The sequence below is a fragment of the Peromyscus californicus genome, unplaced genomic scaffold (assembly GCF_007827085.1).
Source record: "Peromyscus californicus insignis strain IS unplaced genomic scaffold, ASM782708v3 Scaffold_9__1_contigs__length_137607984, whole genome shotgun sequence".
NCBI lineage: Eukaryota > Metazoa > Chordata > Mammalia > Rodentia > Cricetidae > Peromyscus > Peromyscus californicus.
The window spans coordinates 10,062,749-10,081,683 of NW_026294617.1; the positions used below are offsets into that span (position 1 = coordinate 10,062,749).

The following is an 18,935-nucleotide window of genomic DNA, read 5'->3' on the forward strand; positions in this document are numbered from 1 at the left end:
GTTACAAACTGTATGGCCGTGGCAGGCTTCTCGCTAACTGTTCTTACAGCTTAAATTAATCCATTTCCATTAATCTATACCTTGCCACATGGCTCGTGGCTTACCGGCATCTTCACATGCTGTTTGTCATCGTGGCGGCTGGCAGTGTCTCTCTGACTCAGCCTTCCACTTCCCAGCTTTATTCTCCTCCTTGTCCCACCTATACTTCCTGCCTGGCCACTGGCCAATCAGTGATTTATTTATTGACCAATCAGCAACACACTTGACATACAGACCATCCCATAGCATACTGCTATGTTAATTGGAGGATTGGGGGTATAAGCCCATAATTGGGATCCATCGCTTTTACCTGCACCATTACCATGGAAAGCATGGCAAGAAATAAGTTTGTAGCATTCAGAGGCTTGTGAATCATGCAAAGTATCATCTCTCCTTTGTCACACAAACTCTGAGGCTGTCCCCGCGGGGGGGGGGGGGGGGGGGGGGAGGATTAGTTGTTTGTTGCAAAGGTCTCCTGTGTCTCCACTTCAGCAACTCAGCATCTTGGAGATGTCTTTTGCTCATGGCAGATTTTTATCAATTTCGATGGAATCCACAATTTATTATCTCCTGTGGAAACATAAGCATAACCTCTGCCCTAACTTAACATTTTCCCTGGACTATTTTGGTGTTAAAATATTTATAATACATGGGCTGACTCGATTCAGCAATTCTTTCCATAACTCAATGTTGTTCCTGTTTCATTAGCATTTAAAAACTTTTTAAAATAGTAGGGCATTATGCAGTCTATCTCTGGGGTCCTCATATCCCCCTTCTGTTTAACAAGCATCTTTTTTTGGGTGAGGTTAGATCTCTCAACAATTGCCTAATTTCAGAATTGGTATGGGGTACCATAATCTCAGCTGGATCCATACCTGACAATTGATGAAGTCTTAATCTTTCCTTTATGATTACTTTAGAAACTTTTTATATAGGTTTTTAATTTTTTTACTGTTTGTGAGCTAAGAAAATCCATATGAAAATATAATCCTCTCTCTGCATAATGAGTCCAGGAGGGGACTGATTTGAAGGGAAAATTACTAAAATACACCTCTTTGTAAGGTCTAATCTATCCATATAGGCAGTTAGTAATTTTTGTTCTACCAGAGCTAATTTGTTTTCAACCTCAGCTGCTGTCTTAGACTGTTTAAATCTGAGCCACACTGCAAAATTTGAAACAAATTAGTTAATTATTGAGTAGGCTATTTGTAGGCCGCAACCAGTTAATATTACCCAATAATTTTTGAAAATCATTAAGAGTATGCAGTCAATCTTTCCTAATCTGTACTTTCCATAGCTGAATTCTCAGTTTATTTAATTTATAGCCTAAATAGCTAAGAGAATCTCTTTTTTGTATTTTTTAGGAGAAATTTGTAATCTGCAACAGGGTAAAATTTTTTTGTACTATGTTAAACATTTTTTAAGGTATCTGTATCAGAGACAGCCAATAAAATATCATCCATATAGTGATAAATAATAGACTAAGGAAATTGTTTACAAGTCATTTCCAGTGGTTGATTTACGAAATATTGATATAAAGTTAGGCTATGGACAGTGGCCCCTACTCTAAATTTGGATAGCCAAATCCTGTCCTATCTTGTCTTTGTACAACCTGAATAGCCTGTGACTTTTCCTTATAATTTTTTCCGAGGCCTCTTTCAGGAATATATCCCAATTTAAATATCAATTTATAAGTTGTTTTTGAAATTGTAGGAATATCAATTTGAGATCCCATTGTTGTAACAAATCTCTTCCTCATAAATTTATGGCTGTATCAGTCATATACATTTAATCCATTCTACATTCTGCTTTACTTGAGATAATGTTCAAATGTCTATAAATTGAGTGGAGACTTCTTGTAAAGGCCAGTTGGGATTCCAGGATTCTTGTGAAATTATAGATACATCTAGCACCAGAATACAATAATCCTTCAATCTCAACCCCATGTAATCTTACTTTTAATTTAGGCTGTTTATCATTGATAACTGTTTTCCAAAACACCTTTTCTCCTGAACTTCCAAAGCCTCCAGTTCTACATATAGGCACCACTTTGCGTTTAAGATATGGAAGTAAGAATAACTGAACAATTTTATCACCAGCTTCTATTTCCATGGTCCTTTTTATATATATCATCTATAAAAACATTAAATACAATCTCTATAGGATTTTAAGAGGTAACTTTAGGCAATACTCTGGAGTACTTTTATAAAATCTTAAAAAGAGGATCCTTTTTTATAGATTGTAAGTAACACGTTAATGCAACTTGTCAATTATTAACAATGTGGATCAAACAATTTATCTGTATTTTATTTACTGGAAAAAAAATTTTGTAACCTCTTTATCAGTAAGAGATTATTTTCTGTGAGTTTTTATCCTAACAACCACATTATTTAATAAGCTAACAACCCAATCTGTTTCAGGTGTTATATTTCTATAGAGTTTAACCAAGAATTTCTAGAAAGCAACTTAAAGAGCAGAGCCAAATTCTCAGGAATGATCAACAGACAAGAGAATATCCAATATATAGTTGAAAATTACGAATCCTGTTCCTTTAGTTTATCTACCGTGAAAATCAAACATTCATCCAAATATTATTAGACAATCTAAAGAAGAGAACATCCTCTATACACTGAATGATTAATATCTCTGGAAATTCAAACAGCATCGACTTAGCATTCCATGTCCTGACTGCAACAGTTCTTCACCAGAAGTTGGGCCATTTAAACTTCCTCTTTCTCCCATGAAAGGACTATTAATAATGAGTTATTCCCATCATTAGTGAAAAACAGAAAACATTTCCAACGAAGGGATTTTCAATGTTGAGTTATTCCTGCTCTGGGGGAAAAATAAACATTTAAAAACCAAAGTTAAGCAAACAGATGACATAATTCTAAGCTCTGTGTTTGCTGTTCAGCCAGCAGCAGTGAGGCCCACCTGTTGATTCTTTGTAATTTCAGATGCTCGCAGGCAGAAAGAGCTCAGAGTTTTAACTATCCTGAAATTTTTTATAATCGGAAAGAACTTTTTCTTCTTCTATTACTACTGAGAAGAGGCTTTTTTTTTTTAATTTTTATTTTACGGGGCCTTATACTCTTTAGGCCTAGTTTTAATATTTTTCTCCTTTTTACTGGGAAAATCCTTTTTTCTTGATTAAACATTTTCCCCTTTTCCATTGAGAAATTTCCTTTTATTTCCTTTCCTTCCTTCCTTCTCTATTGGGAAGATTTCCTTTTTTATTTTCTTTCTTTCCCTTTTCTCTATTGAGAAAGGTCTTTTTCCTTTATTTATTTCCTGTCTCAGGAGCCACTGTATTTCTATCTTTAAAGATTGTGCAGTTACCGCTTTTTATTTGATAAGCATTTAGCAACTGTACATTTTGTTGCTCCTGAGATGGAGAGTTTAAATTCCCCATGACCCTGCCAATCCTGGAGTCCTCTTACCCTAAGAGTGCTCTCTCCAGTTCTTAAGATGGCCAGCTCCTCTGTCCTTCAGATCCTCTGTCCTTCTTCAAGTCCCATGTTGGGCACCAAATGTAACTGAATGGTCTTGACACAGGTGTGTGGATTCACTCGGGTCCAATGAATGAAGACTCAGAGGCATCTTAAGAAAGAACCTAGCCTTTCATGGTTGCAGGGGGTCCAGCCTCAAAGGACTGAAGTACTTTCCCTTTGCCTAGGGCATTTGTATTTACTATTACAGTTTAGCCAGTTAATTTCCATACCTTCAAAGCACCCCAAAAGGAGCTTCCAGAGACCAAATGCCAAGTACAAATTACTTGATTTATCAGGTACCTCAGTTTTCTGGGTTTCCAGAATCAAGTTTTGCATAGGTCTTTGATCCTTGGGAGACCCTCTGATCCTTGACTCTCAGACCAGATTCATATAGGGCAATTAAGAGAAACAAAAAAAGGTATGGTTAAACAAAGGAAGGATTAGGGCTAGGTGCTACTTTCTGGAGCCAAGCCAGGAGCTCAGCAGGAATGCACTATAGGTTACTTTCACAGAATATATCCTACTCTTTCTCTGTAAAAATTAGTTTGCAAATAGTAATACAACCTGCTGACTCATTTAATTGAGAATTTTGTGAATTCAAATTTAAGCAACTAAGTTTTGACTGTTTCTCTTTTCCAGAAAAACAAAACTCTCAAATACTTGAGAATGACTGGAAATAAGATTGAAAATGCAGGCGGCATGCGTTTTGCTGCAATGCTGCAGATAAACTCATCCCTGGAGAAACTGGATCTGGGCGACTGTGACCTGGTGAGCTGGTTCTGAGAAAGTCACTGGTGCAGTGGGTCTTCTCCCAGGGAAACAGCAGGAGGAGCTAGAAGACCAGTTTCTTCTTGTTTGTTTCTGAGCAAAGGATTGCCATGCAGCCCCAGCCAGTTAACTCACAGCTCCCCCGCCTGTGTCTCCCAGGTGCTGGAACTGCACACATATGCTGCTACCCTGACAAGACATTAATGTTTACTCTACTCTCTCAGGAAGTGTGGTTTTCCATTCACGCAGTGATACAGACTGTTAATCAGATTATAGAGACTGTAGAAATGGCCCAGGAGTTAAAAGCATTTACTGCTCTTACAGAGGACTCTGGTTCTGTTCCCAGCACCCATGTGGCAGCTCACAACCATCTGTAACTCCAGTTCTAGGGGATCTGTTATCTCTTCTGGCCTCATTGACACTACATATGCATGGTGCACATACATATATGTAGGCAAGACACTTGTATATAAGGTAAAGTTTTAAAGTATCATAGTACAGCAAACACAATAATTGGACAATAACTAGCATAATAAAGATATTCTAAACTCTATGCATAACTCATCTTAACCTGTATGTGACTTACAGAAAACAATATGCTCATTTACATTCAACAAATACTACTTCATAAGTATTAACATAAATTTCTTCTGATAGAAGATATTTTGCAGTGAGTATGTTGTACTGTGAAAGTCGTGATGGTGCTAAACGTGGCTCTGGAAGCTTCATCCCCAGATAACAAGAGCTGCATTTTTGCATGTCTTCAAATTATAAATCGCACTTTTCTTGATCATGCTTTCAAGTCTTGAGACCTTTAAATCTGTTGCATAAACTCAGATTAATGCCAATTCAGTAGGACACAAAATCTGCAATGGTTTGGAAAGATGTTTTTAAAGGGCAAGATAGAGCTGGTACAATTCTAGGAATTAGTGAGTCAGTATTTGCTGCTCCTACACACCAGTCACATAAGACACTAAAAGGCTCCAACAGTGAATGAGATGCTCTCTGATCTCACGAGGCTTTGTAGTTTACTCGGAGGAAATGTCAATCAACAGAGAAAAGTACTTTCAAGAAAACTAACTACTCTGATGTTGGAGAGGAGGTAATTTTATTTGATAAGATGGATGCCTGAAACTTGAGAAGGTAATACTACGGAGTCAGGAAGCCTGGGGGTTACAGAATGAATTCAAGACCAGTTTAGACAACTTAGCAAGACCTTGTCTCAAAATAAAAGAAAAATTAAAAAGGGCTGAGTTTGAGTTCACGCCTAGTATGCATAAGAGCTTAGGCTCAATCCTCAGTACAGAAAAAAAATAAAACCCAAATGAACAGGATGGTATTAATTAAACAGTAAAACAGTACTAAACTTCTCCCAGGACAGGAACTATGGCAGGTCACAAGGGAGGTGAGTGTGTGAGCAGAATTAAGAGTGCCCTTAGGAACAGAAGTTCATGGACAGATCGTGGGGCAGAGAAGAGGAAGTTGATATAAATGCAAATCATGGAAAGGCTTAAAGTTGAGGGATATCTGATCAGTGCTTTGAAGGGTCACCAGTTTCTCTGTGGGAAGTGGAGGGCAGCAAGAAGCCAACAGGCCATTGGGATAGCTGCTGCAGCCATCCAGGTTTGAGACGAGGAGCTTGGGCAGGAGGAACCACCACAGAAACATTTGGAGATGAACTAATTTGAGACATCTTTTGGAGGCATGTGTTTAGACTTAATGACCAACTGGATGACAGGCAGCAAGAGAAAGCCATTTATCAGCTAACAGGCTGTGTGTGTGGTGGCGTCCTCACAAAGATGAGGGGGGACAGGCCTTCCAGTCGGAGTTGGAGACCTACAGGAGCTATAAAAATGTGTCTAACAACCTTCCTAGTTGCACTCACTTACTGCCAGTAAGAATATACAAGAATGACTGCACAAGTGTGTTTGTACAGGAGACTTAGCGGGGACCCACAGGGCTGTCTCCTCATTTGTGGAGAACCTAAATGACTGAGGAGCGAGCCCAGAGTCACACGTAGGAAACAGGCACTGAAACATTGGGAAACCCCCTATGCATGCTGCAGACTTTAAGGCATGGTGGAGGAATATGGTAACAATTCACTTCTGAGAAGAGATGTTTTACCTTTTGTACAATTTTATCAGAACTCAGATAATTATCTTGAAATTGTTATGCAGGGAGAGTAATACACTGTTAACTTCCTTAATGGATTTTACCTGTTTGTAGGGACTGCAAAGTGTGATAGCATTTTCTACAGTACTGACTCAAAACCAAGCAATCAAGGGGATAAACCTGAACCGACCTATACTGTATGGAGAACAGGTCAGTATTCAAGTGATGACAGTGTCCACAGGACTAAGACTAGGGTCCAACTGGGGTTTATGGTACATGAATACATTGCATTCTTGAACAGTCCTGTTATATATAACTGCAGCTTGTGAAGGTATTAAAGGAGAATTATGTCACTTCTTGGTGACTCACATGCATTTAGCTGCTGTTACTTAAGCAGCAAGCTTATGAAACTCAAGTTCTGTGTAAGACAGAAAGAAGATATGTATGCTTAAAGTTTCATAAGCCACGTTGTACGCCCAGTGTCGGCTGTTTTATCGTTTGTTATATTGGTATGGCTGGACCATTACATCTTGGAACACAACACAAGTGCATGCATGAAGTTTGGTGAGTCTGAACTTGATCCCTTCTATAGACTAAGGTTCTTGTTGGAGGGAGATGAAAATGTGGCTTCTTGTTTCCACAGCCTTTTGGGTGGGATTCTTCTTAAGGAAATAAATTTGGACGGGCAAGATGGCTCAGGGGTTAAAAAGCTTCTGCTGCCAAACCTGATGAGCTGAGTTCAATTTCAAGGACTACATGGTGGAAGAACAGGACTGATTTCTGCCGCTGACCTCTGACCTCTGACCTCCACATGTGTACTGTGACATGTGCATGCACACTCACCCCTTCCGGTGAAATGTAAAAACAAAAACAAAAGCAAAAACAAACTCATAAATAAGAACTCATTCAGTGACAGGAGAAAAGAAGGCCCAGCACATTTTATCTAGTTCAAATAATGAACTTAGAGGTTCACTGTTGACATAAACCTCAAACTTTCAGATATTGTCCATAATTTAAAATTATCTGGCTCATTGTTCCTCCTTCCTATCACTGAGAAGTAAGCATATTTTAAAGTGCTACTTTTCATAGTTGGCCTCTGCAAGCACCAGACACACTCATGGTGCACAGACACACATGCAGCAAACAAAACACGTATACATATAAAATAAGTCTAAACAATTTTTTTAAGATGAGTAAAATACTACGATTTGTTCACAAAGCATATTACAGGGACTTCTTAACAAAACTGCTTTGGCCCACTTATGCTTGATTATGGATAAAAACTCAAGACTACCTTTGAGGAAGAAAATATACGTGCACACACGTATCTTTCACCTAGGAACAGCTAGACTGTAAACTTTAAAAATGAACAAACATATTCCAGAACTTGAAACCACTACAAAAGGCAGGCAGGCAAAGCAGAGCTGAGGGTCTCAAAACACTGAGAACTGTCCTTGTATCTTAAGCCATCAAGATGACCGGTGACACACTGAGGGAATGGGGAAGTCTACACACTAAGATATAAAAAACTGCTTTGCTAGTTTTCCTCTTAAAATAACTATTACTGTTACTGTAAACCCAATTATCCATCCTCTTTGTAAGTCACTGAGTTACTGCATTTTTTTTTTTTTTTTACAAGTTCCTGCTACCTATTTCTAAGAAGGTACACATTTCATTTGGAACTACACATAGTGGTACACATCACAACCCCAGTACCCTTGGGAGGCTGAGGTAGGATGTTGAGTTCCCAGGCTAGCCCAGGCTACGTGGTGAGACCTGGTCCACTCCCTTGTGCTCCCCTTACACACACACACACACACACACACACACACACACACACACACGAGATATGATTTGAGGCAGTAATGATAGTTTTATTTAAAAAAAAAGATATGCCAAGTGCAAATATGATACTCTTTTTTGTTGTATATGTGTATATGCATATATATATATATATATATATATGTATATATATATATGTGACTGTGTATGCCTATAAGGGTACATGCAGGTTCAGAGGAGGAAGCCAAAGGTCTTCTCAATTACTCTCGGCATTACTGCCTTCACCAGAGCCTCTCAATGAACATGAAGTTCACTGTCTGGATTAACTGGACATAAGAGCCCATGATCCGCCTGTCTTTAACAGCCAGCAATGAGGTTCCAAGAATATGCAGCCATGCCTGGCTTCTGTGAATAGTGGAAATAGAACTCAGGTCCTCATTACCCAGGGAGTTGTATCTTTAACCCTAAACTAAGAGTCTTAATAAAATTGTTTTATTTATTTTGAGACAGGGTTTCTCCATGTAGCCCTGGCTATTCTAGAACTCACTCTGAGACCAGGCTGGCCTTGAACTCACAGAGATCCACCTGCCTTTGCCTCCCACGTACTGGAACTAAAGGTGTGCGCCACCACCACCCAGACTTCTTGTTTTTTGTTTGTGTTTTGTTGTTGGTTTTGTTTTGGTGTTTGGTTTTTGGAGACAGGGTTTCTCTGTATAGCCATGGCTGTCCTAGAACTCACTGTGTAGACCAGTCTAGCCTCAAACTCACAGAGATCTGCTTACCTCTGCCTCCTATGTGCTGGGATTAAAGGTGTGCGGCACCACCACCCGGCCTTGTTTTGTTTTTAATGCAGTATTTTTAACAAGCTAATTTAAGGTCAGATGTAGTGGCACACACCTGTAACACCAGTCCTCAGGAGGTTGGGCAACAGAGACAAGGTTGAGATCAGTCCGAGTTACATAACGAGACCCTGTACCAAGAAACAAAACAAAAATCCACCTAACTTTAAGAAAATATATGCTCTTGAAATGTACAAGTAATACTTCAAACTCAGAAAAGACGTTACCTATTTTTAGGAAGAGTCTACAGTTCACATGGGCCACATGTTGAAAGAAAATCACTCCCTTGTTGAACTGCATATGTGTAAACATGGCATAAAAAATTTTGGTATGCAACAGCTGTGCAACGCGCTGTTTCTGAACAGCAGCCTACGCTACCTTGATGTCAGCTGGTAAGTGGTAATTTACATGATAATGCAAAGATTAAGTCTTGAGGTTAGTCTACACAAATGTTCAGAGTATGTAAGATATGTGTTAGACATTATTTTCAGTGACTAGAAATTCTAACTGTTGTTGAACTTTTATCATAAGCTGTAGGCTTTATTAGGTTAGCTTATACAGTAATATATCTGTAACAACTTGATTGCTAGACATATGGAAGCATTATTTCTTGGAGTTTTTTCAATGTTGTGATAGTTATTTTATGATTTATTTATCATATATACAGCATTCTGTCTGCATGCATGACTGCCTGCCAAAAAAGGGCACCAGATCTCATTACAGATGGTTGTGAGCCACCATGTGGTTGCTGGGAATTGAACTCAGGACCTCTGGAAGAGCATCCAGCGTTCTTAACCTCTTAGCCATCTCTCCAGCCCCTCATGGAGAATTGTTATTCTTGGAAGTTGAGCAAACTAACTGGAAATAGAGAGTTTACTATATGGTTTCAAGTAGCTTATGAATACAAGAACAATACTTTGTGTTTTTAAAATGTTGCTAAATATGCTTTCTTCCACAGCAATAAAATAACTCGTGATGGAATGGTGTATTTGGCTGATGTACTGAAAAGCAATACTACCCTGGAAGTAATAGATCTTTCTTTTAACAGAATAGAAAACACAGGCGCAAAGTACCTCAGTGAAACTCTAACTTCCCACAACAGGAGTCTTAAAGCGTTAGTATGGTTTTTATATTTAATCAAAATAAGTAAAAAAATTCTAAGGAGTATCTTTAAAAAAATGGGTGGCTCTAATAGGATAATTGTGTATTCAAATTCATGAGAAAAAACCTTTATTTCTCTTTTTATTTATATATATATGTGTGTCCACTTGCTTGTTTATACATGCACCAAATGTGTACACAGAGGCCACAAGAGGGAATCAGATCCCTTGGAACTGGAGTTAGACATGGTTGTAAGATGCCTGTGGTAGGTGCTGAGAACAGAACCTGGGTCCTCCGCAAGAACTGCAATTACTCTTAGATGTTAAGCCATCTTTCCAGCCCCCAAAACTCTCATTTATCCTGAATGCTAACAGAAAATTCATAAGCATTTAACACAATACTTACGTTTGTAATCTACTCAAAACATTTACCAAATAGGGGCTGGAGAGAGGGCTCAGTGGTTAAGAGCACTGGCTACTCTTGCAGAGGTCCTGAGTTTCGTTCCCAGCACCCACATGGTGGCTCACAACCATCCACAATGGGATCAGATACCCTCTTCTGGTGTGCAGCCATACAAGCAGGCAAAGCACCCAAATACATAAATAAATCTTAGGAAAGGAAAGGAAAAAGGAAAGGAAAGAAAAGGAAAGGAAAAAGGAAAGGAAAGGAAAAAGGAAAGGAAAGGAAAGGAAAGGAAAAAGGAAAGGAAAGGAAAAAGGAAGGGAAAGGAAAGGAAAAAAGGAAAGGAAGGGAAGCAAGCAGGCTATTTTTAAAACATTGGAAACTTTCCTGGGTATATGACACATTCAATTAAAAAAAAAATAGGTTCCTTGGATTAAATGGACCTCTACAGCCAATATTTAGATCAGCACATTGAAACATGTTAATAAAATGGATTTAGTAAGTGTTGATGCTGACTTAAGATTCTTTGTGGGACTTCAGGATTCCATGATATTTCTTTTCTACAGATTGTCTGTAGTCAGCAACAAGATAGAAGGAGAAGGGCTTGTTGCTCTTTCACAGTCAATGAAAACAAACCTCATATTATCTAATATCTACATTTGGGGGAACAAATTTGATGATGCTACGTGTGTGGTAAGTGTTTTCAGACTTTTGTTGGGCTCTGCAATACTTGTAAGTTCCTTTCATAAATGGTTTCAAAGAATGGTGTCACACTATACTTTGGGTAATTTTTAACTTAAACCCTAAAAAGTAGCTGCTAGGAAAGATATCTGATGCTATATACAAGTATTAAGGATCACTAAGCCACACAATTTTCCAATTCCTCCAAATGAAAACAAAAATTACAATTGATTTGATGTAGCAAAGTTCCTCATGTGTCAAGAAGAGGAATCAGAGACACCTGTAAGAAGCTCTGTAGCACTTAGTGTTCACGCATGTAAACCCTGAGTCCTTCACACTACATACCTATGCTGAAGCATCCCTGCATCTCTGGGATGTAGCCTACTTGATCATGGTGGGTGAGCTTTGTGATGTGTTCTTGAATTTGGTTTTCAAGTATTTCATTGAGAATTTCTGCATCTGTGTTCATAAGGGAAACTGGTCTGTAATTCTCTTTGTTTGGTCTTTATGTGGTTTAGCTATCAGGGTAAAAAGAAATAGGTGATGGTCCTTCTGTTTAGTGGGATTGAGTATTGAATTAATCCTTCTTTGAAAGTCTGGTAGAATTCTGTGCTGAATCCATCTGGCCCTGGGCTGCTTTGTTGTTGCTGGAAGACTTTCTTTTAAAGACTGATTTCTTTAGGTATTTTATGTATATGGTTGTTTTGTCTGCATGTATGGACAGCAGAACAGGGTGCTGCCCTACTGTGGGACTGCAGTTACTGACGGCTGTGAGCACCATGTGGGTGCTGCGAACTGAACTCAGGACTTCTGGAAGAGCAGCCAGTGCTCTTAACTGCTGAGCCCTCTCTCCAGGTCCTACTTAGGAGACTTTTAATTACTGCTTCTATTTTACTAGGAGTCATAGGCCTGTTTAAATTGCTTATCTGATCTTGATTTAACTTTGGTAGATGGTATATATGAAGAAATTTATCCACTTCTCTTAAATTTTCCCATTTAGTGGAGTACAGACATTTAAAGTGTGTCCTTATGATTCTCTGGATTTCCTTGGTATCTGTTATGTCCCTCCTTTTATCTCTAATTTTATTAATTTGGATCTTCTCTCTCTACCTTTTAGATAAGGGTTTGTCAATCTTACTGATTTTCTTAAAAAACCAACTCTGTGTCTCATTGACTCTTTGTGGTGGTTTTTTGTTTGTTTGTTTCTATTTTATTGATTTCAATCACGAGTTTATTTCCTGCCACCTAGTCCTTTTGAATACTATTTTTTCCTTTTGTTCTAGAGCTTTCAGGTGTGCTGTTAAGTTACTAATGAGATCTCTCCAATTTTTTGATGTAGGCATTTAGTGCTATGAACTTGCCTCTTATAACCACCATCATTGTGTTCCATAGGTTTAGGTATGCTGTATTTTAATTTTCATTCAATTCTAAAAAGTTTTTAATTTCCTTCTTGATTTCTGTCGTGACCTACTTTTCACTCAGGAGCAAGTTGTTCAGTTTCCATGAACCTAGAAACTTTCTGTTGTTAATATAGCTTCTGTTGTGGTTAGATACGATACAGGATGTTATTTCAGGTTTTCTTGTATCTGTTGAGACTTGTGTTGTGCTTGAGTATGTGGTCAGTTTTGGAAAAAGTTCTATAAGCTGCTGAGAACCATACTACTTTAGAGACAGAAAGCATAGTGACAAAAAGCTTTCATTTGAAAAGAGAGGAGAAAAAAAGCGTAAGATTTGTAAAAAGGACGGGCCAAAAATAACAGGCCTAAAAGACTACCCATAGTTTTCAGAGAAACACTCATGTTCTTTAGGTTTCCACACAGCACAAGCTGAATACAGACTATGGAACCAAACATAATGAAAAGCTACAACAGAAAGCAAAACCAAAGTTGGAAATCTTTTCCTGTCAAAAGTTCTCCTCTGTTGTTCTACAATAGCAACTTCATTGACAAAACAGCTCACAAGTGTGTATGACACTCTTAACATACACACCAAGAAGCCACAGGGACACACAAAGAAAACTCTACAGCAAAAAAACAATTGATAGGTGATTAAGTGGTGATTTAACACTGTTGTTCTACAATAGCAACTTCATTGACAAAACAGCTCACAAGTGTGTATGACACTCTTAACATACACACCAAGAAGCCACAGGGATACACAAAGAAAACTCTACAGTAAAAAAACAATTGATAGGTGATTAAATGGTGATTTAACACTATGGAATTGTCTTTTTTAAAACTAAACTTCTGTATTGACTTGAGGGAACTTATTAACTGAACTCCATATGGAGCTGTTTATTTATTTGTTTATTCTGAGGTGTGAGGCCCTACTGATCATCAGATCTATTTGAGGGAGATAGGATTTTGCTATGCAGCTCAGCTGATCTTGAACTCAACCATCCTCCTGCCTCAGCTTCTGCAGTGCTGAAAATACAGGCATGTGCCAGCACACGGGACTCCCCACTCTGCCAACTACCACCTCTTAAGAGTACATGAAAACATCTGGCTATGGGTCACAAAATTGGTATTATAGGGAATTAACTCAGAGACTCACAAAAGGACTTATATATGAAAACATCCTTTATATGTTAAAACTTAGAAATCAATTTTATAAAATTACATTTCCATTATGTATAACTAAATAATAAAATTTACCTATACTATCTGGAATAATACTAAAATTAAGCAATGTTAATAAGAATATTTTATTTCAATCTACAAAACAACACAGCTAAGTTGATTATTTGTTTGCCCAACCACTGTAAATTAAATAAATTATATTCCTAATGAAAGTTTTCTAAAAATCCTAGGCATATTCAGATTTGATGAAGAGTGGCCGGCTAAAGCCAGATAACACAGATGTGGAACCATATGTGGTGGATGGACATGTCTACCTTGCAGAAGTCTCCAATGGCCTTAAAAGGCATTATTACTGGACGCCAACTTACGGAGAGGCTTATGACCACGCATCTACTGCAGGCTTTGCTCTTGTTCCAGTCGGCCAACATCTATAAGAAACAAGCTCCAATAGTTTTCACACATTTGTCTCATCATTTTTAGAGACTAATATTTTATAGTCTATTTTTTTCTTTATAAATTAGAACAAGTTTTTTTTAAAATCAAATTTGTTAAAACTTTGTGTACTTGCCCCTTGTTGAGAAAAAACTGATTCTTAATATAGACTACACTGTCAACCCTGAAGAAACCACTCTAATTCTTTTTATAATGAAAAACAAGTAACAAACACAAAAACCACAGACAGTGGAGTAATAAGCAAAGGTCACAACAGACATCTTAACCAAATGGTATAGTAGAAAGGATGCAGCTGGGAAATATCCCGAGGATTTCAGATTTCCAAGTTTAAAGTTCAAAAGTATTCCACATAAGACTTTTACGTATTGCAGACAGGTGTTAGTACCAATAGCACAAGAAAATAAAAAGTTTTCTTGCATAGACAGTGACTAGCCTGAGTTTATACACCCTTTCTGTGTCTGGCTCTTGTTCACTCAATATTAGTGCAATTCACCCATGTTATTCAGTGCAGTTGCAGTCCATTTCTTATTGCCTTGAAGTAGTAGTCCATCCTATGCTGAGGAAGAATCTATAGGAGTCTATAAAGAGATGGTCTTTCAGGATTAGATATTCAAGCATCCCTTAGCAATGCAGTTGGCTTTCTTGGGTCTCAGTCTACTCCTGTGTGCTACAGTGGGGCCCAAATGTTTACATATTCTTACAAGGGGGGGTGTAGCAGGTAAGATGGGAAGGGACAGCAAATAAGTCTGCCTGAGCTTGCAGTAGGAGGTACATGATCAACTTGCATTTGGACCTATTCTGGGCTAATAAAGATGGAGCCTTAATGAGCTGTCCACACATAACTGAGGTCAGGCCAGTTCAGTAGACAAGTACTGGTTCTAACAAGGAACCAGTTATTTTTTAGGGAAGGTTTGATGATGCAGTTTTACAGGTCATTGTTTACTGCCTCAGAGGCCAGCACAATGCTCAGACACATTTATTCTGATGCTATTATGTCATTTAGTTCCCTTTATACATCTGGATACCATCTGAGAGATAAGGTAGAAAGCATTCTTCCAAAAGATGAGCAGGCTAATGAGAGTAGGCTAAGAAGTTGTTTTCCACTAGACTTATCCTTACTTAGGCAAGGACTCGAGGAGACACACAAGTTCTGTAGGAGAACTCCACTTCCTCTGTACATCTTACACTGAATAAAATTACAACATATTATATGGCTTCTACTTCCCTTTTAGCAATTGTCTTTTAAGATACTGCTTTAAAAAGCTGATTATAGTCATGGATCATATTATACTAATAATGCTCTAACTCTGAAGGCAAAAAATTAAAGGGCACACTTTAAAAATAATCTGAAATTAAAGATAAAATAGAAATGACTGAGAAACAAATGTTCAACATCCTTAGTCATCAGAGAGATGCAAATTAAAACTACCTTGAGATTTTATCTTATACCAGTCAGAATAGGCAAGATTACTAAAACAAATGACAGTTCATGCTGCTGAGGATGTGGGATAGGGGGAGCACTTATTCATTGCTAGTGGGAGTACAAACTTGTACAGCTACTATGGAAATCAGTGTGGTGCTTCCTCAGGAAGCTGGAGATAGATCTACCTCAAGATCTGGTGGCAATACCACACTTGGGCACATACCCAAAGGACTCTAATCCTGCTACAGAGACATTGTTCAACCATGTTTGTTGCTGCTCTATTCATAATAGGCAGAAACTGAAAAAAGCCTAGATGTCCATCAATGGATGAACGGACAATTAAAACATGGTGTATTTATCCAACAGAATATTACTCAGCTGTTAAATAAAATTATAAAATTCTCAGGTAAATAGATGAAGCTAAGAAAAAAAAATCACCCTGAGTGAAATAACCTAGACTTCCAGAAAACAAATATGCTATGTTTTATCTTAAGTGTTATGATGGCTATTCTTGCTTGTCAACTTGACTACATCTGGAATTAACTAAACCTCAAGCAGCTAGGCACACCCATAAGGGATTTTTCTTGATTAGATCATTTGAAGTCAGAAGATCTACCTTAAATCTGGGCCACACCTTCTGGTGGCAGTTTATATAAAGGACATGGAAGAAGGACACTTTTACTTTTTGCCTGCTTGCACTCACTCTTGCTGGCAAGCTTATTCCTTCACTGGTATTAGAGAACATGTTTTCAGGATTCTGAGATATAGCCATTATTGAACTAGCCAGGTCACAGCCTGTAAGCCACTCAAATAAATCCCATATACATATTTTGATATGCATATCAAATCTCTCTCTCTATATATATGTATATATTCATTCTATCATTGTTCTAGAGAACTCTGACACAGAAGTGGACATTAGCTTTAAAGCCTTTGATATGTGTGCTGATCCATAGAACCAGAGGTTAGGTACAAAGTCAGGGACTAGTGGGGAGGAGGAAATCTCCCAAAGAAAGGAGAAATAGAATACATTGTTATGAAGAGATGGAGGTGGGGAGGACCTAGAGTGGGAGGACTAAATGGGAAGAGGTGAGGAAGAGAGGGGCTAAGGAGGGACAGCTAACACTAAGAACCCCACTACTGTAGAAGCTTCCTAAAATATATACATATATGAAAGAAATCTAAATGTATCCAAACGACAGGGGAGAGAATGCCTCAACTAGACATATTCCACTACCAGGTGAAACTTCCAGTGCCAGGAATGGGTTTCAGATAATTCAAATGTTGACCAAAGGACCCTATGGGAACCCCCAAACAACTCAAGCTATTGCCAAGACTATTGGCTGCTCTCTACAAACTGACGGTAAGACCCTATTGCTGAAGAGAACACTTACAAATGTGAGGGAACACAGAGAAGTCTAGCTGAAGGCTTTACTTATACTGATTAGCATTCACGGCACCAGAATGCACTACTTCAGGAGAAAGATGACCACCAACGCAGCTACCAACCCTTTGATCTACACTGGCAATTGCAAGGTGCGGCAGTTCAACAGCGGCACTAACATAGTGGGCAGTACCCAGCCAGCTCTGAGTGGATGAGGCCCACTGCACGAGATGGAATTCATGTCTGACAACACTCGAGTAGTCAAGAATTTGAGACTGGATAGGCCATGGGCCTCAGGGAAAAACAAATACTACTGTTCTGCTAAAGAGACACAGCAATACAATGACTCCTAATGGCATTCTGCTGTACCCACAGATCAGTGTAGCATTTATCACTCAGCCATCGCAGAAGCTTCTTGCAGTAGCTGGGAACTGACACAGAGAACCACACCTGGGCAACATAAACAGGGACTTTGGAGCATGCAGTCCTAAAACAGGATGTCTTCATCAAACCCTCCCCTCAAGGCTCAGGGAGCTATGCAGAAGAAGAGGTGAAAAGAGTCTAAGACCAGGATGGATGGATGACTGCAGGGAACAGTATCCTCCAGATATAACAGGACTGGTGTACATAAGAATTCAAAGACTGGGGGCTGGAGAGATGGCTCAGGGGTTAAGAGCACTGGCAGCTCTTCCCAAGGTCCTGAGTTCAATTCCCAGCAACCACATGGTGGCTCACAACCATCTGTAATGAGATCTGGTGACCTCTTCTGGTATGCAGGCAGAACACTGAATACACAATAAATAAATCTTAAGAGAATGGTTAAAAAAAAAAAAAGGATTCGAAGACTGTGGCAGCACACACAGGGCCTGCACAAGTTCAAGTCGAACAGGGTCCCAGTGCTGACAGAGGTTGTAGACATGGGCTCACAGTGCTAACTTAGAAGCTCTCTGCTACCAGCATCTACTTGCCAAAGAAATACTAATTTCCCCACGGAGTCCTGCTGGGTAGATTACCCACACTTCAGGACAGGCCCATGCCCACTACTAGATGGCCAACACAAAAGGAACTCCATGGGCCGGGCGGTGGTGGGGCACACCTGTAATCCCAGCACTCGGGAGGCAGAGGCAGGTGGATCTCTGTGAGTTTGAGGCCAGCCTGGGCTACAGAGTGAGTTCCAGGACAGTCAGGGCTACACAGAGAAACCCTGTCCTGAAAAAAAGAACTCAAGTACTTTTTTATAGACAATTTGTCTCAAATTGCTTTGTTTGGGTATTTTTTGTCTTATCTGGTCTTTTGCTGTATATTTTGGTTTCCATTTGTGTATATGTTTTTTCCTTTTGTTTGTTTGTTTTTTAAAGAGAGAGAGAAAGAAAGAAAGGGCCTGGAGTTAGGTACAGGTAGGGAGGTGTGGAGGATCTTGGAGGAGTGAGGGAGGGGAAAACCATGGCCTGAATACACAGTATGAAAACAGAAAAACCAAACCAAACCTGGTAATGCTGACCGTTGTGACCCCCGTACTCTCATTTTCACACTGTTCTGTGAAACTATTTCGCTGTGTCCTGTGTTGTTTCTCTGAGACGTGATCTCTTGTTAAAACACCAGGTTCTCGGGTGCACTTCACTTCCTTCACACTGGGACTTTCTTCACTCACTTCCAGGCCAATTCTGAAGGACCTTTTCATTTACATGTCTTACTTAACATTGCTGCGTTTCACGGCCCCAATTCTTAAGAATGTGACCAGCTGCCAGCCTAAGGACTGATTCTCCTTGGTAAGGCACTCGGTCACCTGAGGTCACTAGTATGGAATCATGCTACAAACCTAATCTCTGCTCTCCAGCAGTCAACTACCACAGGATGTGACATCATGGGTTATAAATGTGG

At 39.1% G+C, this 18,935-nt stretch overlaps 1 protein-coding gene across 1 annotated transcript in view; it reads left to right on the forward strand.

The window, feature by feature from the left end:
* Positions 1–17,876, forward strand: part of Lrrc34 (leucine rich repeat containing 34) — a 34,990-nt gene extending 17,114 nt beyond the window's left edge. The window contains exons 6-11 of the mRNA XM_052730441.1: positions 4,170–4,298; positions 6,525–6,620; positions 9,269–9,423; positions 9,990–10,145; positions 11,101–11,227; positions 14,025–17,876. Of these exons, the coding sequence (XP_052586401.1) occupies positions 4,170–4,298; positions 6,525–6,620; positions 9,269–9,423; positions 9,990–10,145; positions 11,101–11,227; positions 14,025–14,228 (867 nt within the window). The 3' untranslated portion in view covers positions 14,229–17,876. The remainder of the gene's footprint in view (positions 1–4,169; positions 4,299–6,524; positions 6,621–9,268; positions 9,424–9,989; positions 10,146–11,100; positions 11,228–14,024) is intronic.
* The last annotated feature ends 1,059 nt before the right edge of the window (positions 17,877–18,935 follow it).